We start from the raw sequence: 24,377 nt of genomic DNA, 5'->3' as shown, positions 1-24,377 counted from the left end.
ATCACTCCCTCGCACCCCCCAAACTATGCCTTAGCAGTCACTCCCCATTTCCTACCACCCCCAGCCCTAGGCAACCACTGATCTACTTAGTTCTCTGCAGGGTTGCCTCTCCCGGACAGTCCACACAATGGAATCACACAATAGTCGGTCTATGTTGCACTGTGTATCAGTACTTCATTCCTTTTTATGACTGTTTTTCAAGACTATAATAAAGCTACAGTAATCAAGATAGTACAATATTAGCATAAATACAGAAGAGTCTAGAAATAATCCAAAATCGACCCCACATTCCTCCCCAACATATCTGGTCAGGTCATTTTTAACAAAGGTGACAATGTAATTCAATGGGAGATGGGGTAGTCTTTTTCAAGAAATGATTCTAGAGCAATGGGATACCCATATGTGATTTAAAAAACAAAAAACAAAAAGTCTTAACCATAAGAAAAATGAAAAGTATACTTCACGGAGATTAAACATTTCTGATCTTCCAAAAACTCATTAAAAAGATAAAGACTTTGAGAAAATATTTATATCCAGATATAAAAAAGGAAAACAAAACAAAACAAGATTTGAGACATTTCACAAAAAAAAATACCTACATGACTACAAAAAAAGATGCTATCACCAGTCACCAGGAAAATACATGATGATAAATCAAACCTATTAGAACTAAAAAACTGTTCCAAACCAGCAACACCAAAAGTTGGTAAAAATGTGGAGCAAACGAAACCAAGGTGGGAGCATAATAGAGCAAACCTTTTCAAAAAACTTGGCAGTTTTTATAGTTGAACATGTACTTAACATTTGATCCAGCAATTGAAGAGGATGAAAACATATGCCCACCACAACACTAGGAACGTTCAGGACAGTTCTGGTCACACTAGCTAAAAATTGGAATATTCAAATGGTTTTTAACTGGTGAATAAACAAATTGTGGTATATATAGATCACGATATATCAAGTCTGTCTGGAAAAAGTCCAGCCATTGTTAATATAATGAGAATGGTTTGTTCAGGTTTGCATGACATCCATGTAACCTGGCAGCCAAGGAGAGTGGACTGGAACGCACATGTGTGAACAATGACAACTTCACTGTACTAGTCAGTGGGGCGGCAGATGCTGTTGAGTGAGCATGTGCACTGTGTGGCCATCGTATTCAAAACAACTGAGCCAGTCAGTAGAGCCACGAATCTGCATCAAATTTTCCATCAAGCTTGAATGTTCCCCCACGGAAACTACTGGGATGATTCAGAAGGCCGCAGCTATGGGCAGATGGTGCTCGGCAGCTTTGTCACAATGAGCCCACTTGTGCAACATGTCTCATGCAGAGCTTTTTGGTGAAATATCAAGCCACCCAGGTGACTCAGTCCCCCTATAGCCCCGATCTGGCACCATGAGACTTCTAGGTTTTCCCAAAACTAAAATCACCTTTGAAAGGGAAGAGATTTCAGATCGTCATGAGATTCAGGAAAATACGACAAAGCAGCTGACGGCAATTGGGAGAACTGTGTGAGGTCCCAAAGTGCTGACTTTGAAGAGGACTGAGGTGTCACTGTCCTATGTACAATGTGTCTTTATCTTCTTCAATAAATGCCTCTACTTTTCATAGTACATGGCTGGATGCTCTCTGGACAGGCCTCATATACAGCACTTAGCAATAAGAAGCTATAAACTACTGTTAGATGCAACACGGATGAATCTCAAAACATACTAATCAAGAGCCAGATGTAAACTTAAATACACTGTGTGGTCCCATTTACATTAACTTCCAGAACAGACAAACCTACAGTGAGGTAAAGCAGATTATTGGTTGCCTAAGGAAGAAAAGAGGGGTATTAACTTTAAAGGGGCATGGGAGAATATTTTGGAGTGATGAAAATGCTAAATCTTGATTGGCATGGTAGTTACACAAGTGTGCATTTTGCTGAAACTCAGTGATTACATAACTAAAGCATATGCATTTTATTTATGTAAAGTAACATCAATGAAGTTGACTTCTGAAAATTAGAAAACTCTAATTAGAATGCCAAGCATATTGTATACTGTTAAAACATGTGTGTAATGGTTAAGTCGTTTTAAAAATATGTATAATTAGTATCTTTCTAGACCTCACTTAATTTGGCATAATAATTCAAAATAAAGTAGGTTAAAAAATTCCATGGGAGGACTACCAGAGACCACTAAACAAAAGAAAGTTGCTTAACATGTTCTGGAATGGTATACGGCCCTGTGCATGACACTGAATCCTTGAGAAGAAGAACAGCCTAACTAAAAAGTGTGTGTACTAAAAAACAGAAAATAGGGCTGAACAAGTAGAATGGAGTTCACAGGTCCTTCAGGTGCATCCCTTCCCCTGAACAGCCATGGTATTTCTTGTTTACCCAAGTGGTTACTGGCCACTAAGTTTCAGAGTATTAATCTTGTTTTCCTTATTATATGTTGTTCTCCTCAAGAACAGCAAGCGACCATGTCTTACACTTCTTTTATACCATCCCAAGGGGCCAAGGACGACAGATATTCTGGCTTCACTTATCTGTGAACTTATAATTGTGTTGCAAAAAATAAAAAGGGGGTGAAACACTAGTGTACCCAGCCAGCCCATCTAGCCTAAACATTATGTCCAACATGTGCAATGTGAAAGCCCCCGATGTGTGCAGCCTAAGACATTGGAAAGCACCTGCCTCCCCATATGAACGGTTTCAGTAGGGAAGGTGAGTATTTCCAGAGTGAAAAAAGACAGCCTGAGGCGGAAGAAGGGGAGTTAGTGGCTGTGGTAAACAGACAAAAACCAAAGGAAAGGTGTGCTGTTGTGTTTTGAATGACTTTTAAAGAGATTTAGAGGCATAGCAAATGAGATGAGACCTGAGTGATTCCTCTTAAATAGCAATGTTTATAAAATCAGCAAAACCCAGGGAAGAGTGTTTGTTACTTTGACATAGCAATTCACATGAATTTTCATTTCTCACGTTTAAATAAAAAGCGAATGCTTTCTGATTATCAGTATGTTCTCACTGGATAATAATTAATAATGGTTAGGATAATATGGACTACCTCAATCATGTCCAGAGTCTAAAACAGTTTTAAAAGTTTTCCATTTCAGATCATGTGAGAAGACCAAAGGAAGGAGACAAATAGAACATAACATTTCAATGAGAAAAGAGAGAAAAACAAAAGCAGTCAGTGCTGGCTCCCTGCACATGCAGAACGTCTCTCCGGAGAACAGTGGGCCACCCCTAAGAATCCGAACAGTACTTTATTTGGGGTGTGTGGGGGGGTGTCACATAATCTCTGCTGGAAACAACATACACACACGTTAAGAATATTAAAGAAATGGTAAGGATTGCCAAAGCTACCGTACATTTGGGGTCACAACAGGGAATGCTGTTGTGGGGAACAGCAACAGAAGCTGCCTTCTCTGGAGAACTGCCACCGTCCAGCCAGAGGCAACTGGCAACCGTGGCCGTTTTGGGGAAAGTGGTATGGCAGAAAGAATAATCAGCTTGAAAGCTCAAGCTGATGTAGCTTTTAAGCGTTCTGACAGATTAGGCCATGACCATTCCACATTTATTTTCAATGGAATAGAACAATGGAATAACTCTACCTTTGGATTCTTGCCCTCTTTTGCCAATAATGCCCGGAGCCTTTCTTGTGAAGGGGGTGCAATAAAAATAATATACGGTTTCAAGTCCGAATTCCGGAGAGCCTTCAATGACTGAAAAGAAAAGATATTTTGGATCTTTAAAAAAATTCTCATCACTTAACTACTTCCCAATAATGTAAGTACAATATAATGTCAATTAAAAATTACCTACCAGTGTCCCCAAACATCTTTGTAACAAAAAATTCACAGTATTTTAAGATCCTACCATTCACTGTAAAAATATATTGTGTACTTATAAAATCACACACAAACACATGCTATTGGTTCACTCTTTTCATGTAATGGAATGAAGTGAATGGCAATGAAACATTACAACTATGTGATGCTAAAATACCCTGCTCATTAGATCACAAGCAGATGTTAATGACTACATTAAAAATCCATTTTAGAGGAATTAGAAATGAGCAGACACCTTATATTATGCCAGGGTCTAAACACAAGCACAATCAGAGAGAAAAACTGCATGTACACATACCAAAAAAAAAAAAAAAAAAATTCTGGAGAAGTCCATCCAAGAAAAAGCAGACTCAGTCTGAATGAGGGGGTCGTGGTTTCCACTTTGCCTTTCCCACCGCATCACAGTGTGCCCACAAGCTGAAGCGCTCTGTCACAGTGGGAATTGCAGGGACATGCCCCCTATTATTAATCTAAAATCATTGTTAAGACAATATGCTTAATTTCTCTATGTTTCTTTGGTACAACTGCTAGCCCAAATAATGTAAGAGTTCTGAAGGAATTTAGTAAATACATTTATACTTCTCTTAAATGTTTACAACTGAAATAGTAGAGACTAAACACTCTGTCCACTAAAAAACAAAGAAAACCTACTCACTATTTCAAGAGAACCATTTCAGAGTCTGCTTCCTTCTTGCACATGTGTTTAACGACACTGCCTAGGTTTCCCGAGCTGACGCAGGCAGCAGATTCTGCCACATTAAGGGATGTTTTATGCTCAAGCTGCCTGGTCTAGAAAAACTTTTCCACAACAAACACAATCTTAAAACTCCCAAATTTCTAAAATTATTTTGTTTTTTAATGGAAATCAAAGCAATGTTAATTATTTTTAACTTTTTGCTTAGTCTGTGAAATAATAGAAACCAGTGGAAGTTTCATTATTTAATACAACTAAGCATCTCTTATACTTGCTACTTGAACAATGGTACTTAAAACGTCAAATATGACCTCTAATTTTTCTTAGTTAAGAATCTGAAAAGGGAAATTCTTTTATAACCTCTAAAATCCTTAAAGCACTACCAGTATTACAGTTACTGTACTTTATGTTTTAGAAAATATGTTTGTGAATATATGTAGGTATATATGTATTTTACTTGCTGAGGAAATTGAGATTTAGCAATCTGTCTGACTTCTCACAGGGAAGCAGTAGGAAAAAGCTGTGTAAGAACTTAATTAGTTCCTATGGACCAATTAATACTATCGCCCTAAATTACTTTGCAAAAAATGCCCTCAAGTTCAATACCCTAAACCAAAAGAGATTTACCTGTGTACGTAGACTTAAAAGACATATTTTCCCAGAGTTGATCACTTGACGTACAGAATCTATGCTGGTTCCATACAAGTTTTTCTCAAATTCGCCATGCTCAATGAACTTTCCGGCTGCTATGTCTGCCTCGAACGCTTGCCGAGAAACAAAGTGGTAATCTCTACCGGCTACTTCGTGGTCTCGCCTACTGCGAGTTGTGTCTAAGCAAATAAAATTAGATAAAATAATTGGCACAGATCAGGGTAAGGGTGGGACATAATCTTGTTAATTAGAAAAAGATTTTATTTTATAATACAGAAAACAAAATAATTGAGAAAATGTTAAGAGCCCATGTGTTTAACACTGGTTTAATTTCTAGATGGAGAAATGAAAGTATGTTTTTAGTATCTTATTAATAGTTACATTTATAACTTTCTTATATTTTAAGTTACTGCATCTTGCATTTAAAACACTACTACTCACCTTTCCAGAAGTTTATTTCTGTAAGATTAGGTACTATATAAGGTACCATTATAATTTTTAAGCAGGACTTCTGTGTTCAGAGATTATGTCTAAATTTCTATCTTCTGCATCAGTTTAAAAAAACAGAAGTTGACTTCTTATTGAACAGCGAACCATAAGAAGCACAAAATAAAATTCATTTAGAAAGTAATTAGTACCATATTCTTAGGAAAAATAGAAATTTCCCAAGAAGATTTCGTTAAAACAAGATTCCTCTTTTCTGGGCAACACTGTTCTGATGAAATAGACGAAAACTTTCCCTACAGTCAGGTTCTGAGGTGGTGAACTGAAAAGCACAGGAAAATGGGAAAGCATCCAAACTCACGAGGAACTGCAGATGCGAAGCGGTCTTTCTCTTTGTTCATGAGCCTCTGACGCAATTCATTCTGGCCACAGTTCTGTGGGCCAATCAAAATGATAGGTCTTTTCCTATTTGCTGGCTGATGATAAAGTGACATTTCCTCGTAAGTTAAGATCTCTTCATTGTCATAGTCTTTAAAAAAAGAAAAAATTAAGACCTTCAGACAGAATTAGTGCTATGTAATAAACATATATCCATAGGTCTTCTAAAAAATATTGGAAAGAGCACAATTTCTTATTAAAAAACGCTAACTTTTTGGATCAAGATAGTAGCATGAGCATCTTCCCAGTCATTATATCCTTTCCAGGACACTATGAAAATAAACCAGACCACACAGTAATTGTTCTAGACATGCTTTTCTTGTTTCCTACTGTGGTTCTGAATGTTTAATACAATACAACTACACTGATTCTTATGTAAAATAGGTAATTTACAGCCAACATTTTGACAGAGGGTGAGGCACCAGGGGATAAACTAATGAGAATAATATCTATCATTCTTGTAAAATACTAACACTTTACTTAGAGGGTTGGTTTAAGGACTAGACATAATGTATATGCTGAGTGTAATACACAGCACAAACATTCACAAGTAGTGGCTACAACTATTGGTATCAGAGAATGCTGAAATACTTTTCTGTGATTTGAGAACTTAAAGACAGGTGGTATCTGTCCCGTTTAAATTTCCTGCATTTATACTTACTTTATTCTGGAATACCTGAGGTCATGATTCAAAAAGAGGTACGAATTATGACAGGTGGGGTAACATTCCTAAAGCCAGTAATTCAGATGAAATCAGAGCTGTTAAGTGGTGAGAACAAAGGCAGACAGTAGCAGCCTGCCACCTTCTCACTCATATGAATTCACCTGAGAAAGAGCGCCAGTGTGTGGTCAGACCCTCTCAGCTGTAAGCTCCATGGGGCAAGGGAACATCTCAGTCTCACGCGTGGTTGGCACAGCGCAGAGTAGGATGCAAACGTATTTGTTTAAATTCCAGCTCCACTCTATCTTAGCTGTAAGAACCCAGGCAGGGCACTTCAATACCCGAATTTGAATTTATCAATCTGGAATCTCACGGAATTTATTCTGAGAACTTAAATGGATGAAGGTATCTAAAGCATATACAGTTAGCCCCCTAGAATAAAAGTTATTATGAAAACAGTTATCATTAATAAAAATATTAATTATGATGACACCATTATGAACAGAAATGTAATTCCTTCCCTTCCCAAAATGCTTTTCACTCTGAAAAATCTGAGTTCCTTCTTCTAATATGTATAATCAGGCTGTGGCAGACTTGTGATTTACAGACTTAGTTTATAATCTGTAGACTTCAGATGTGCAAGTTTTCCAGACTGTAATAGCTATTACAGCTGAATAGATTAATTTTGGTATGTTTGAAACAATGAAAAAAGATATTAGTCACTTATCTGCATTTAGAAAAAAAGGATTAAAAATTCAGTAAATCTTAGTTACATACCAATTACCATTAAGGATGTTTATTTTGGAAAAAATATTTTTTATTAAAATAGATGAAATCTCAGATTTAGTTTTATATGGAGTTTTTCAATGATCTGTAATATTTTATTTTCATTGCTTTAATTTATGCTGCCTGAAAAATATTTCAAGGTATTGAGAGAATATTTCAAGGTACTGAGAGAAAATATTTCAAGGTTTAAGAAGTTCAAGATTGCCTTGACTTTATTATCTGCCTTGTTTCCAACGTGAACCAAAGTAGAGGTAATGAAGTCTAATGTCCAAAAAGACCAATGAAGAAGGTGATGAAAGCAGTCAGTCAGGTGTGGTTTATAAAAAACTGGATGCTGTAGAAACTGTTGAACTAAGACAGCAGGTACCCAATGTAAACCCAATAGCCACTGCTCAGGTCCTGCAGAATGTTGTCACTTGAGAACCTGAGCCACATGTCACAAAAGCTTCTGATGCAGAGATTAACTACTGGCCTCTGTGGTGTGCCAGACCCTGCCAGCAGGAGGCAGGCTCTGTGGAATGGGCTGCCTCGGTGACAGGAGTTGCTATGGACAAAATATTCACTGTTCACTTAAAATACAGATAGAGTGTTAGAATTTGTTAGAAGCTTGTATTAATTTCACAAATAAAGAGTTTAAGTGGGAAAGAATTAAGAGGAATTTCAATTCGGTTTCTTCAAGATTAAAGAAATATCAGTATAATACTATATATGTTAATCATACTTTAATTTTTATACCATTTTTCTCAGAATTCAAAACACTGCATTACTCATAGGATTCCAAAAGAAAATCATTTTTGCTAAATTACTTTCTTAACCCCTTGTGTCATATAAAGAGGCAAAACAGGATGAGAAACAAAACTGCCTGAAAATACCATTTAATTTCTTTGAAGTGTTAAATATTGGGCCTCGTTCAGATACAAATCCAGCTACCTCTAAGAGTGGAACTTACCATCATTTTTATTGGCATTATATAAAACCTTTTTCCTCTTCTTCTTATTCTTCTTTGCACACCATAGCTTTCCTGTTGAATAATCATAAGTATAACTAAATATGGTATTTGTTTCCTTGAATAAAGCTACATATTTCAAATTGAAGAGCTCAGTTTTTCAACTGAAGAAGCTACAGTTTTTTTTAAATTGAATTTATTAGAGTGACACTGGTTTGCCAAACCACACAGGTTTCAAGAGTACAACTCAATAAATCACCCGCACACTGCACTGAGTGCCTATCGCCCCGTCGTAATCCATCTCCGTCCCCATTCCCCCCTTTGCCCACCTCCACCTAGCCCCCACCCCACTTTCCCTCCGGCTAACACCACACGGTTGTCTGTGTCTATGAGTTATGTGTATAAGTTTTTTTAAAATCCTCACTGGAGGACATACTTACTGATTTTAGAGAGAGGGGAAGGAAGGGGGAGAGAGAGAGAAACATTGATTTGAGAGAGAAACATTGATTGGTGGCCTCTTCTATGTATACGTCCCCCAAACAGGAACTGAACCTATAACCAAGGCATGTGCCCTGATGAGGAATCAAACCCGCGACTTTTTGGTTTACAGGCTGATGCACCAACCAAGTAAGCCACACCAGTCAGGGCTGCATGTAAGTTTTCTGGCTAATCCATTCACCTTCTTTCACCCAGTCCCCCAAGCCCCTCCCCTCTACAGCTGTCAGTCTGTTCCACGTGTCTCTGCCTCTGTTTCTGTTTTGTTCGTCAGTTTATTTGGTTATTAGTTTTTAGTTTAAATTTATAAACACTACATTCTTCATAGAAAAACTATTTTTCAGGGAAGTATTTATAATTTTCCATTAATCTCACATTACAGATCAACCACCTTTAATATTTAAACCTTGCCCTTTCTTTACCGTTTCTAAGATAATCAGTTTTGCCTCTCACATCACTCCTGCTGTGAATACATCTTTCTTGACAGTTCTGATATGTAAATTTAAATGTGGTTCCGGATGAAGACCCAAGAAACCTCTCACTAATGTCAAATAGGAATCTCCAACCTGATTTTTCTGGCTCCTTATCTTCTTCTATGGTTTGCTTCATGGCTTCCCTTTGCTGCTGAAAGCTTTTCCCTTAACAGAAAAAAAGAAAAAGAATAAAATATTTAAGACAAAGAATAGAAGTAAAAAAAAAAAAAAAACAAGGAAAACCACCAGCAGTAACTAGTCATTAATATTCCCTTCTAATTCCTTCTGCCACCTAAGAGTGTGTCAGCTGTCACTTTAAGCCTCCAAATGTTTAAAGCAGAAAGTTTTAACCTCACTCTCAACTGACCCTAAGGCATGTATTACTAGAATATAGCACATATTAGAAAAGATCAATAATAAACTCTAGTGTTAGGAAATTTAATAGTTCAATTTTTACAAAGCTTTAATGGAGCATTACTAAGTGGAAAGCACCATGCTGGATCTTACAACGGTTGTGATCATTTAGAATTATCTGAGATCAAGCAAATTTATTCTAGAAGCTAACTTTCCAAAATAGTATGTAAACATTCATCACTTTTTGATCCCAAGACACCACTAAACATATTCCTTTGCATTTATTGTTCTCTATACCTTTTACTTTGTATGCATATATGTACGTATATGTTTTAATGATTTTTTTGTTGTCACCTTTACTAATGACACAGATAAATGAAAACACACTGTTTTTCCTTTCAGGATTAAGCTTTTAATATAGGAGGCTTTCAAGGTTTCTGACCTTCATCTTCTTTTAGACACCTATCTTAAAACTAAATGTATTTTTTCTGAAGGCTAAAAATAGTTTTACCTATAAAACTCTAGGTTCAAGTTCTACTTTTATATTTAATTTTTATATCTAATTCTAGGCAATTTCCATCCATGGTGGAATAATCTATAAAATGTAGTGTATTTCATAAAGCATAAGCAAAAACACTGAGTTTGGCATGCATAAGCAGCCTTAAAGGAAACCAGGTCTTCTCCAGGTGCTGTACTGGCTGCATTCCTAGTGAAACCAGTAACTACAACTAGAGGGAAAATTTTAAGAGCGTTAATATTTAAAAATGAGTACTTGTCTTTAACAGATTAAAAAATAAGGAAGAAAATAATTTTAATCATTTACATATTAAAATCTTAAAAACATTACAGTGTTATATTTCTACAGCACGCTTTTACAGTATATACATGTGTAATTTTTTGAAATAGAGGCAGACATTAATGGGACATAATGGACATTATGATCTCTTAAAAATCCTTCTAACAGAAAACCATTATCATGCTCAAGCTAAGAAGGGTCTATTTACTTGTCCTATAAAAAGACCTGCAAATGACATCACTGAAATCTCCTTGCCTGATCCATGCACTAGTACTTTCAGAAAGTCAATGCAATCGACCTGTCAATAAACACCAGTTCTAAATATTTATGGGCTAAGGCTGACACAACGAGAAGATATCGAATTAGTATTTGGCAGAAGCACTGAGCAGAGAACCACACGGCTGCTCAGTATTCCAGGATTCCAGAGGAATGTCCTGCAACTGGTGCTGTGAAGAATCAAGGGTGTAGCATCGCCCTCTACACTTGATATAAGCAGCTCATTCCTCCTTTCTTGAAATATGACCAAGTATAGACAAAATCTGTCTTCAGCTTTTGGATTTAAAAACCGATGACTTTTGATTTTCTATAACCTTATTACACACATAAAGGACAAATGTAAATATATTACATCATAATTTCATCTTCAAGCCCAACAAATTGGTCAAAATTATATTCAAGATACTTATGCTGCAGCTATAACATAAAAACCCAACTTCATGAAAAGTAATTGCATCATTTTTATTCATTATCGCTATTTTGATTTTATTCACTTATTTTTAGAGAGATGGGGAGGGAGGAAGAGAGGGAGAGAAACATTGACGTGCGAGATGTACATCAATCGGTTAACTCTCTCTCACACACCCCCAGCTGGGGACCTGGCCTGCAATGCAGGCATGTGCCCTGACCAGGAATTGAACCAGTGACCCCTGAGCTCACAGGCTGGCACTCAATCCACTGAGCCACATAAGCCAGGGCTAATTACATCATTTTAAAAAGGGGTGAAAAGGTTATTTTCCTTTATGAATGTTTGTTTTATAATTTTTTTAAAACTCTGTACATTCTACTATATTGTCCTTACCTGGAACAAGCCCAGCCAGAGGCTGATTATCTTCATCCCCTTCCCTGTAGGCCTGCCACCAATTTGGATCTTCTTGACTGATCACATGAAGTATATCGCCTTTTTGAAATGACAGCCCTAACTCTCGACATGGAACATAAGGGTCATCTGAAGGGTCATAGTCAAAATGAGCTTTTACATGGATCTAAAAGATAAAATGGGTAAAATGGGAATAAAATAATGATGAAATGGGAACACAAAATAGTGAGCATAAATACAATTAAAGTGTTACATTTAGTACAGAAAAATTAAGAGTTGAAAGAAGGGAGATTTAGTTAAATAACAGCATTTGGGGGCAATATTTTTCTCAGGCTCCTCTGTTTTCTTCAATTAAGTTCATCTCTCTGTTGACTTCAAACATGTGTAAGAGTACGCAAAACACTGTATGTCAGCCACTAACAAGCGGAGGTACTGAAGAGCTTCCAAGGCTTAATATAGAAGCAGAAGGAATGTGATACAGACACCCGCCCCCATTTCGGACCTGTAAAACAGAAACTCTGCAATGCCCCCTCAGGTATCCCAAACCTGTAAAATGGACCTCTTGATCTTTCTCCCCAAATCTGTTTTCCTCCAGATTTCCCTTTATAAGCAGCACCACTATCCACCCACTTGCTCCAGCACCCTTGCTTCCTCCCTTTCCTTTACTCTCCACTTTCATTACAAGGTCCTGTCATTTTTACTTCCAGAACACAGCCTGATTAATTTTCTCCACTGCAACTGCTACCATCCAAGTTTAAGCCATTATCATACTTCATAATGACTTCAGCGAGAGTTTCCTAGTTCCCCTTGCTTCCGTTTTTTAAAAATTGTTGTTCAAGTATGGGTTTCTCCACCCCACCCCTTTCCCCCGCCCTACCCTCGATCCTCCCCCGCCTTTGGTTTTATCCCTGTGTCCTTTATACATGTTCCTTGACGACTCTTCCCCTCATTGGGCTATTCTGATCCAATTTCTACACAGAAGCCAGAGTGTTTTTTCAAATACAAATCAGATCATTTGCTGTCTTTGAAATCCGAACTCCCTGCCATGGCCAAGCAGGCCTACCTGGCCTGGCCTCACCTACCTCTGTAGCATCTCTCAGAATCCCCTCCCCACCTTTCTCCACTCCTGCTTTGCTCCACGCCCTCAGGCCTTCCCAGCACAGTCCTTCAGAAATTCCACCTGAAAGCCCTGTGGCAATGAACAGGCCTGGTCGTCCATCGGCTCGGCTTCATGTTGCCTTCTCCTTCCCCGAGACCTTCCCAGACCACCCCTCTTCTTTTTATTCTCAATGTTCCCCTGCTGCTCATTCCTACCTTAACACTTACTGCAGGCTATAATTATTCTGTGTCATGTTCATTACTATAACCCAGTGCTTAGCTCAGTGTCTCATACACAAAAGAGACCCAAGAGATATTCATTATAAGATGAAAAATTACTTGGGATCCCTACGAAAATATTTCAATAATTAACATCACTGGGCTAGTGGCTAATTCTGAGGTTTGGATTCCTACACTGCAATTTTAGCATCCTCCTATCCTGAGCCTTTAAGCTCCCCTTAAATGACTTCTCTCTATACTACCAAGCTAGACCCCACAAATCAAAAGACGTCATGAAGGCATGCTCCCAGTCTTATTAGAGGTAATTTCAAATACTGAAATCTCATAATATGTTTTTGTTCTTCTCAGAATCCAGACTATCACACACATAGTTACTAAGAGGTTGTTAATTCATCTATATTTACAATTTTCTATCATGATATTCTAACTATTTTCTTTGGACTGATGATAAACAGTACGGCATAAACAACCCAGTATTTAGTGGTTTTAAAGGACATTACCTGTTACACTACACAGCAGTTAAGAGCACAGACTCTGGAATGGGCACAGGTTCTAGTCCTGACTCAGTCACTTACCAACAGTAGCCTTGTACAATTAACTTGACCCTTCTAAGTTCTAGTTTCAATGCCTATTGAATGGGAATAATAAAGATATCTACCATATTTTTAGGACTTTAAGACGCACCCAGGTTTTAGAGGAGGAAAATAGGGAAAAAATTTTTGAAGCAAACAAATGTGGTAAAATATTTAATAACCTGTGACCCTGCTCCACTGCCCCTCCCCCTCCCACAGCAAGCCGGGTAAGCTACATTTGGACTGTAAGACACGCCCCCATCCCCTGCCAATGCGGGGGGGGGGGGGGGGTTGCATCTTATAGTACAAAAAATAAGGTGTTTTTCATAAGGATGCTGTGAGGATGAAATGAGATAAAACATATAAAATAATTAATACCATGCCTGGCACAGAGTAAGTAAACATAATAGCTAACGTTTACTGGATAATTAATAATCTGAATTCACTAATACCCAGTGTGATCCTGCTACATTTCAATTTACCCCTGTTAGATTAGGGCATTAGACTAGATGAAAGACTTGTTTGGGAACTCCTTTTCTTTTTTTTTGAAGGTAATGTGGAGAGAAAGAAACTACACAGTTTAAGCAGTGCATGTTTCCTGGGATAAATGGGTCAGTCACCCAGGAAGTGAATTACAAATGACAAAGCAGCCACTTGTTGCTATGTGTGATGAGTAAGGGAGTCTTTCTCCTGACACAGTTTACTCTCACCATGAGTGATGTTATAATTCAGAAAATGATCACAGTGATGTTTCAGATAATACCTATTCTGTTTATTTTAAATACATGTTTCTGGTATCACAAAACATACATCAGAAAGATACCTTTGCTCTTACTAGATCCTGACCTGTACCATGATAACGCTTAATAAATTGGTTTTAATTTCTTAAAATCACTAATAATTATTCTGAATATGCCAAATATGACTTCCTGTCACTGTTTTCTTTCTGGAATCCTTCAGGGCGAACTTTTATAACAGTAGTTCATTTTAAGCCAGTTAGGTTTCAGAAAAACTTTGGAAGAGGTAATGCAACTGCGAGTTCTTCACAATAAAAGGAGGAAATGAGGGCAAATAGAAATATTACCAACACTTTTTACTTTGAAAAGATCTCTACCAATAAATGCTGTATTTTAAAAGAACATCCTTTTGTTTCTCTGTCTCCCCCCCCCTTTTAAAGCCATGCAAGGAAGGACACATTCCAGCCCTTCTCTGTTGCGTGTTCTCCAAGTGCAGCCCTACTTGTGACGTTCAGGGCTTGTTCACAGGAGAGGTATGTGGAGAGGCGTAGGGCAGAGAATCAGGTTCCTGAAGTTTAGATACAAACTATTTCCTCATTTCTCCTACTACAAAGAACTTTAAACAGAAAGAAGGTTGCAAATGCACTATCAAATTCGGTATGATCCATAAAGAATAGGGGAAAAACATGGAATGAAAGGCAAATGATAAGTATAACTGTGATGAAATATTAAGAAAAAAAACTGTGTTCTTTTTCAAACTGTCATGCTTTTATAAAAATGAAGAATAGTAACAGATGTAATATATCAGGATTCCATATTAATCCAGCACTTTAAAGTCTATCGTTTTTAATTGAGGTATAATTCATACACTATGCGTCACCCATGTATACAGCTGGATGGTTTTTAGTGAATTCAGAGCTGTGCAACCACCAATTTTCAAGACACACTACTGGTCAGGAATCCCCCCACCCCCTCCTAACTCCTACACTTAAGGAACTACTAAGCTGCTTTCTGTCGCTGTAGATTTACCTGTTCTGGACAGCTCATATAAATGAACCAATACATAGCCTCTTGTGACTGGCTTCATTCACTTAGCATAATTTTACCAAGGTTCATCCATGTTGAAGCATATTAATATATAAGTACTTTTATTCCTTTTTATTACCCAATAATATCCCATATATCATTTCCCATGAATTAGCAAGCAGACGCTTGGGCTGTTTCTACTTCCTGATTATTATAAATAATGCTGCTGTGAACACTCACAAGTTTGTGTGAGACATGTGTTTTCAATTCTCTTGGAACACACCTAGGAATGGAACTGCTGGGTCATAAGGTAAGAAAGTCTGTCTTTTCATATAGCTAGTTAATATAACATAAAGAGCAATACATGTTGTAAGTGTTGTACATACTTTGTAAAAGCACTTTTCTCCCCTACACTAAGTATATTTAAGTTACATAAACCCATATATAATGTCAGAAAAAGAGAGTTCAATGTTGTAAATCATAAAAACTCTGAAAAAAAGTATATGAGTTTACTCAACTTGAAATACTGACATTTCATATTTACTTAAATAAAATCTACTGACTTTGTTTTTATTTGAGTGCCAGAAATATTTAGGGCAGCATTTCCGATACTCAAACAACAGCATTTATGGTACAAGTTTCAGTGTGGACTTAAGTTTAAAGAACTGGAAACACACATCCACACAAAAACCTGCACATGGATGTTTATAGGCAGTGTTATTTGTAATCACGAAAACCTGGAAGCAACCAAGACGTTCTTCAGTAGGTGAGTGGATAAACTTGTTTATCTGGACAACAGAGTATTTTATTCAGTGTTAAAAAGAAGTGTGCTAGCCCTGGCTGGCGTAGCTCAGTGGATTGAGCTCAGGCTGCGAACCAAAGCATCGCAGATTCGATTCCCAGTCAGGGCACATGCCTGGGTTGCAGGCCATGACCCTCAGCAACCACACATTGATGTTTCTTTCTTTCTCTCTTTCTCCCTCCCTTCCCCCTCTAAAAATAAACAAATAAAATCTTAAAAAAAAAGAAGTGTGCTACCAAGCTATGAAAAGATACGAAGGAAACGTCAATGTTTATCACTAATGCTAAAGCCAACCTGAAATGGCCACCTGTGTACTGTAAGATCCCAACCATATGACATTCTGGAAAAGGCAAAACTATACAGATCACTGTTTGCCACAGTTGCGGGGAGGAACAGACAGAGCACAGAGGGTTTTTAGGGCAGGGCAACTATTCTGTATGATACAATGGTGAACGAATGTATGTAATTATACACTTGCCAAAACCTACAGAATGCATGCACACCACCAAAAGTGTACCCTAATATACACTATGAACTGTGAATGATAATGGAACCATCAATTCACTGATGTAACAAATGTCACACTCGGGTACAGGATGTGGATAGTGGGGGAAATTATCCATGCGTGCAGTTAAGAAGTATATGAAACTCTGGACTTTCTGCTCCAATTTGCTGTGAACCTAAAACTACTCTAAAAAATAAACTTCATTAATTTAGGAAAAAAAGTTAAAAGTAGCCATCAGATAGTAAGCAATGAACAAAAAAAAAATCACTTACTACAGTTTCCTTGGCAGGAGGAGGCTTGATCTGTTGACTGGGAATCAGAACAAATGTCAAAGTGCCATGCATATCAGACTGTAACAGAGAGATTAGGTAATTTTTAAGATGCATACTTACGAAAATCATTTCATGATCTTATGATCAATATTCCCTAAACTGGATGGAACCATTAAGAGACTCAAGAAAATCAGTAAAGATTAATCCCATTTTATCAGGAGCACAAATTCTGCCTTTCATGGACTCCACAGTAGTAGAACTGTCCAGTAACATGACATTCTGTGATTCTGGCACACTGGGGAAGGCCATTTAGCACGTAAGTCTTGGGTTCTGGTCTTCTACTCAGTGTAGTTTAGGAAGATTCCACAGTGAAATACCACAGTGCTATAGTAATTTTGGGTTATCTAGTCTGACACACATCAATTTTAATACAGAATTGGAAACAGTAATTGTGACCAGGATTAGAAAAGTGATGCAAATATACAAATATTCTTACTTCCCAGATGCCCTACCTCTGTCATCCGTTCTATTTTTTAACTATATAGAGCCTCACTGCTAGGTTCCCTATTACTTCCTAGCACATTGTTAAGTGGAGTGTTCAGATTCCTCCAGCCTAGACAGTGATACACTGTCTAGACAGTGATTGTAATTTCCGGTCCTGAGACAGGAAGCAGCGCTCTACCAAGAGAGAGCGGCCAATAAAACAAGGGCTAAAAATGATGACCACTGGCACTTTGTTCTACCGAAGCAATGAATGAACAGACAGGGCAGAGAGGATTTTTAGGGCAAATAAGGATATAATCATGTTTTAGATCGATTCTTCAACAGACATCAGCAGATAGGAGAGATTCTATTGTAACAACTAATGTTAGGTCAGTAGGAATATATATCTGGTTTGTGGGTATACACGTAGTGATCATAAATTGCTGTCAAAAGTTGTCTACAAATGGCTTCCTGATTATACGAGCACTAATAGAACTTTCTACGATGATAGAAATGTCCTACATATACACCTCAATACGGGAGCCAACAGCTGCATACTGCTCTTGAGCACCCGCAATACAGCTTGTATGAACGAGAACTCAATTTTATTCAACTTATATTGGAATAACTACCACATGTAGCTACTGGTCAATGTAGATGTATACCACTGCTATTACCTAATGTTGTTAAGTAAACAACAATCAACTGTGGATAACAAACAAAATGAATATAAAAATGAGGGTATGGACTTTGTTTTGTTATTCTTTCTCTAGCAGCCGGCACACAGGAGGCACTCAAATAAATATATGTTGATGAATTAATGAGATACATTAGTGACTTCAGAGGTAAATAAATATATCTAATACAGCTCAAAATAAAAAAATATCAGTAGTACCCATCGTAAAATAATACTACTGGATCAATATTGTAGAAATAATATTATGCAAAAATTAGGCTAGAAATGATCTCGTGCTCTTAACAATTATTTTTAAAATGCTTTAAAATATTTTACTCTGATGTCTAATAATTAAAAAACCCAGCTTTCAAGAACTTACCAATTATTATTCTACCTGTGTCAACTTACCAACAAGTCAAAAACCTCATTGACATCTTTCCCCCGAATTTCAATGCCATTAATCTCCAGAACTTCATCTCCTTCATGTAAAAGACCACTTTTCTCCGCAGCACCTCCTTTTACTATCCGACTGATGATGACAGAATCCATTTCATTACGAACTGTAGCACCCTAACAAAATTCAAAATTCAATTTTAAAATCAAAATGCAATTCTGGTTGAACATTTCTTCATTTTTAAATTATTTTTTCTATTCAATAATACTAGCCTTCAGTTATCTTGAGGAAAAAAATGACTTACACAGCTAGAGTAATCACGATAATTAGGTTTGAAAGTTGACCACTTTCCTCACATATTCTGCTTCAGAAACATTCCATTCATTAAAATTCTAAAATCAAGCAAACTTTTGAAGTATACGACAGAAAAATGTACTTGCTTAACAACAGTGTGAAGACTATAATCAAATTTGTTCTCTATATTCTGGATACTATTCAAAATGATTATACTATATTTAGGTGTAATTAGTGAACATGACATAACTATAAAACTCCTTTTTAAAAATTAAATATATAAAGGAATGAATACTAATCTGATTATTATTCAAATGTTAAATATTATAGCTACATCCAATGCACATTAAAATGTATTAAACATTAATATTTATTACACGAATTAGAAACGCAACTGAAATATATACATTCAGAAAATGTAAATATAAAATACGGAAAAAAGCCTGAAAGTAGACTGAGTTTGTAACATTTTCTCCCAAACTTTTGTCATAACTCCCAATTTCTTTTTTCTGGTGGGGAAGAACACTAAGTTACATAAACTGCCCATAACATACAGGCCCTAATTCATGTATCACACTATTCAAAACACAATTTGAGATGAGGATTCAAGAATATCCTCTGAAAATTAAGGAAGGAAAATTAAGGCAGTAATAGCAGACTAAGAGGAGACTGAAAAAAGTTTTACATATAAAAGCTATAGAACAAATATTAACATTAAGGAACATATACTTCTAAATACATGTGAAGTGTGTAAGTATTGTGTTTCAACAGATTTAACTGAATGAAAAAATCAGACTTTTTAATTATTTTTTAAAGCTGGGAGAATAAAAAATCACATTATTTGTCCCTTTGTTCCTCAAAAATTATTTCACAAGCTACCATTTTCATCAAATTATGGGTGAAAAGATGATGAATAAATTTTTCTCTGAATAAGAAGTATGAGGAAGAACATGAAAGAATTCCAAGCAACTGACCTCAAAGGAGAAAAACTACTAGAAACATAAAGGAGCCTTCACCTATCTGCCATACAAGACCCCCGTATAGAAAGAATCGCACTCAGATCAGAGACGGGGAATACTTACCAGTGGAATATCTCGAGCCTTCTCTATGCGAACTATTTTTACAGTTTCTCCTCCATAATGGCCAACGCTTTCATAAACTCTCTCATCTGTAATGGGCTCCAGTTGCATTTCCTGCTCAGCCACCTTGTCATGGGCCAGTAGAAGCGCCTGTTTCAAAAAAATCCACAGGATTTAAAGTAACAGCATGACTCACTTCTCTAGAGATTTTAACTTAATCATATACAGAGTGTGGCAGAAGTAGGTTTACAGTTGTTTGTATGAAAATATTACAACAATAATAAAAGAATGAACTGTTTTGTGTACTCAAAACTGTAAGTTGACTTTTGTTCTACCCTGTAGTATTCTGATCATTAAACCTTTACTTTTTAAAAAATATTTCATTTACTTATTTTTAGAGAGGGGAAAGGAGAGAGAAAGAAGGGGAGAGATACATCAACATGTAGTTGCCTCCCCAGTAACCCCACTGGGGGCCTAGCTTGCAACCCAGGCATGTGCCCCAACTGCGAATTGAACTGTCAACTCTTTGGTTTGCAGGACTGCACTCAATCCACTGAGCCACACCAGCCAGGGCTGATCATTAAACCTTTAAAAGAAGTACTATAATTAATGACATACTCAGATGTGTTTCCAAATTTTCCAATTAAGTACAGATGTAACCCTGTATCTTTCATAGCTAACAATAAGTAAAGATGTGTTAGGTATAGCAGGGCATACTCTGGGATGGATTATGAAGTCCAAAGTGATTATTATACTGCAAAAAACAAAATCTATTTAAAGGCCCAATGCCTTACATAATTTAAATTTATGAAAAATACACCAAAAAAGGAGAGGAATTTCCTTTAAATAAGATGTTGTTTCAAAAATAGTGTTCATTTTAAATATGAAAACATATAATCCAGTAATCAAAACAGTCTATAGATAATGCTTGAGGTCTCTCCTAGCCCTAGTAGACTTTGATTCAAAGAGACTTTGAATGTTGGAAAAACCACACATATAATGCTCTGTCCATTTTCTACCTGAACATGTGGAGCATTCAGCAAAGCAGTTAATTCTTGTCCTTCCTTCTGGTGGATTGGCTTCAAAACAGTTTGTACCTAAGGAACAAATAGAAAGATGAATTCTTCCTAGGTTACGGAAAATATCACCAGCACCAGAACAGGTGTTTTTTAAAAAGATAAATTTAAAATCATAAAAACTACTTATAAGACAGCAAGACACTAAAAATTCTCACAGAGTTTTCAATCTTGTTATCATAGTTAACAACAACACTCTTTACTAAAAAAAAAGAACACTAGGCAGGATTTTGGTATTTATGCATATGATTTCCTTTTGCCCAACCTACTATTAAAAGACTAACAATGATTTTATACTTTTTAAAAATTTTTAAAAGATTTTATTTATTTATTTTTAGAGAGGGAAGGGAGGGAGAAAGAGAGAGAGAGAGAAACATCAATGTGCATTGCTGGGGACCGTGGCCTGCAACCCAAGCATGTGCCCTGACTGGGAATCGAACCTGCGGTGCTTTGGTTCACAGCCCGCGCTCAATCCACTGAGCTACACCAGCCAGGGCTGATTTTATACTTTTTAATCGTGTTTATGCAACTATATTTTAAGTTGTAGGCACTCATCAAGCATTGGAGGCTAACAGGATAAATTTATATAAGAGTAACAGAACCACCAACATATTATAGTGAGTTACATTAAAAACTTCCCGCATATGAAGCAGTTCTTACATTCCTAAGATAAATGCCACTTGATAATGAATCTTTTAGCCTTTGTTTTCTCCTCTGTGTAATAGCAGCTACCATTTAAGACTCTCAAAAAATTGAGATAATCCATATAAACTGCTTAGCACAGTTCTTAGCACATAATTATCAATATATTTCTAGATGTGAGTTATTAATATTTTAAGGTTTCTATATGAATGCTCTTAAGTTGGATGGACCTCTATTTGGTGAGTGTGGTCAATGTACACTCATTTACAAAACTATCTGGCTTTACTACCTAAGTCGTTATAGTGCAATGAATGGGAAAATAGTCAACATTTGTGTCAAAACAGCTTATTTACCATTAGAATTATATGATTCTGAATGTTTTGATAGACTTTGTACATAAAATTATCTGGGCCTAGTAGATATTTTTAGGGGTAGAATTCAGACATTCAATTTTACCTGTAACTACCGGTTATCTTTTTTTAAGTTACTTTTGACAATATATATTTACCAATTTCTTCCTATAACCACATACTTAGTAGCACTTTCACACTTAGAAAGTGCTACTAAGTATGCTAGAAAGCTTTAACTGTATTATTATAATTTTTAATCTTTTGTGTCTGCATTCATGCTTTTTTAATTTCTTAATGTTACTTTTCTTCATCTAACTTGTCAAAGATTTCTCTACTTTCTTGTTTTGGGTGGGCCAAAAAGTTCCTTTTGTTTTTCCAAGGAAAATGGCTCTAGTAGCTCTTAGCTGTCTTTACTTTATTCGAAACAATTTTGTTAGATTGTGTTGTGACAGCTGTCATATCAGCATACAGTTAAAAAAAACCACAACTGGTGAATTTTGTGTAGCCACTTTAACATTGAAAATGGGAGAAAATACACATTTTTGGCACATTATCCTTTATTATTTCAAGAAAGGTAAAAATGCAACTGAAATACAGAATAAGATTTCTGCAGTGAGTGGAGGTGCTATTACTGATGGAATGTGTTAAAAGTGGTTTGCTGGAGATTTTTGTGCTGGAGATTTCTCGCTGAACAATGTTCCACAGTTAGGTAGACAAGCTGAAGTTGATAGGGATCAAATAGAGACATTGAGAACAACCAATGCGGGAGAGAGCCAACATACTCAAAGTATCCAAATCAATAAAATTATTAGTGAAAATGAAAACTGTGTCTTTTATTAAAAAAAGCAAAACAAACAAAAAACCATGAACTTTTTGGCCAACCCAATACTTTTCAAAGAAACAGCTTCTAATGTTCAGTCTAATGTTTTTTCCATTTAAACAATCTAATTCCTTTTTCTGCTTTAGTTTATTCTCCTTTTTAATTTCTAATCACTTAAGCTGTATGTTCAGTTCATTTGTTTTCAGTCCTTTTTCTCCTACCATAAATATTTAAAGGTACAAATTTTGGTCTGTGGACTACTTGCCCCCAAAGGTTACAGCATCCATGTTCTCACTATCAGTGCCTCTGATTTTCTTCCCTTTTCTATTTACCAACTCAATTACACACCAAAAAGAGTACATAATGCAGATAACAAACCAAAATTATCACCATTAATAAAAACATATAGAAGTTAATTCATACACAGATTTTTTTACATAAGTAACTCATGATTAAAACAGGAATCCAGTAATTCTTTAATACTTATTATGTCTATTTTAAATCACCTTTTAATAATTCCCCTATCAAACCTAAGAGATCATTTTGAGATTAACTAATTGGAGCACAAGTGGATTGACGTAATGACAGTAACAAAACCAGCCTGTCCTCTGGTTTTGGTACTGAGAAAAATATGCTTCTAATGGTTGAGTTCTGTATGTGTGAACAGCATGGCAGAGCAATGATCTTCTCCAAAAGTTCCAGCCCTGGCCAGGCAGCTCAGTTGGTTAGAATGTTGTCCCAACACGCCAAGGGACACATACAAGAATTAAGCATTGAGTACATGAATATGTAGAACAACAAATAGATGACTCCTCTCTCTCTCCCCCCCTCTACAAAATAAAGAAAGAAAGAAAGAAAGAAAGAAAGAAAGAATTCCATTAAAGTCTTACTAATAGACAAATGCAATAATCCAAAACTGAGTAATACATGCTGATTTTTAAAATAAGGTGTCTTTCTTTTTAAAATACTACAAATCTAAATTCATTTAAAATAAAATTCATAGTTCCTGATCACACAATTTCTAATAGCCAGAGAAAGTAATTCAGACAGAATAACGTCACCAACATTTGATATGGCCAGACCTTTAAAAAAATTATCATCTTAGTCATTCTGGTGTCCATGCAGTAGTATCTCATTCTGTTTTAATTTGCATTTCTCCACTGGCTAATTATGCTGGACTTTTCAAACCTACTGTACATTTGGATCTCCTCTTTTTGTGAAGTGTCTGTTCAAGTGCTTTGTTCATTCTTTAAAAACTGTGTAGTTTTTTTCTTATTTGTGAGAATTCTTTTGAATATAAGTTTTTATCCCACATACTTAGACACACATGTATGTACCTCAATTATCTCAGAATCAAATAACCAAATACCATTTCCTAGTCTGTTTGGCTTGCATTTTTATTGGATAAGCAAAAGTTCATTAATTGAAACTTAACTTCTCAATCTTTTCTTGATAAAATCACTTTAATGACCAAAAAGCTTGCTTTGTGCTTATTAATAAATATCCTAGGTTGTCAAAGATTTAATATAGATCCCCAAATCTGAAGTTTTCATAGTCAATATTATCTATTATATAATTCATATTTAACTGATATTTTAAGTTATAAAAGCAAAGAACACTCCCTAATAAGACATTTGTT

At 36.2% G+C, this 24,377-nt stretch overlaps 1 protein-coding gene across 6 annotated transcripts in view; it reads right to left on the bottom strand.

Moving 5' to 3' along the window:
- Positions 1-24,377, bottom strand: part of PALS1 (protein associated with LIN7 1, MAGUK p55 family member) — a 74,789-nt gene that overhangs the window by 5,833 nt on the left and 44,579 nt on the right. For all 6 annotated transcript variants that reach the window (XM_045822621.1, XM_045822625.1, XM_045822623.1 and 3 more), the window contains 10 exons: positions 20,870-20,947; positions 19,854-20,000; positions 18,492-18,653; positions 16,925-17,002; positions 11,655-11,838; positions 9,520-9,591; positions 8,462-8,533; positions 5,989-6,156; positions 5,160-5,362; positions 3,602-3,712 (listed from right to left, as the gene is read on the bottom strand). In XM_045822621.1, the coding sequence (XP_045678577.1) occupies positions 3,602-3,712; positions 5,160-5,362; positions 5,989-6,156; positions 8,462-8,533; positions 9,520-9,591; positions 11,655-11,838; positions 16,925-17,002; positions 18,492-18,653; positions 19,854-20,000; positions 20,870-20,947 (1,275 nt within the window). The remainder of the gene's footprint in view (positions 1-3,601; positions 3,713-5,159; positions 5,363-5,988; positions 6,157-8,461; positions 8,534-9,519; positions 9,592-11,654; positions 11,839-16,924; positions 17,003-18,491; positions 18,654-19,853; positions 20,001-20,869; positions 20,948-24,377) is intronic.

This window comes from Phyllostomus hastatus, unplaced genomic scaffold (genome assembly GCF_019186645.2).
Source record: "Phyllostomus hastatus isolate PE091 unplaced genomic scaffold, TTU_PhHast_1.1 phas_scaffold_501, whole genome shotgun sequence".
NCBI classification, from domain to species: domain Eukaryota; kingdom Metazoa; phylum Chordata; class Mammalia; order Chiroptera; family Phyllostomidae; genus Phyllostomus; species Phyllostomus hastatus.
This window is presented reverse-complemented; position numbering and strand designations above follow the sequence as displayed.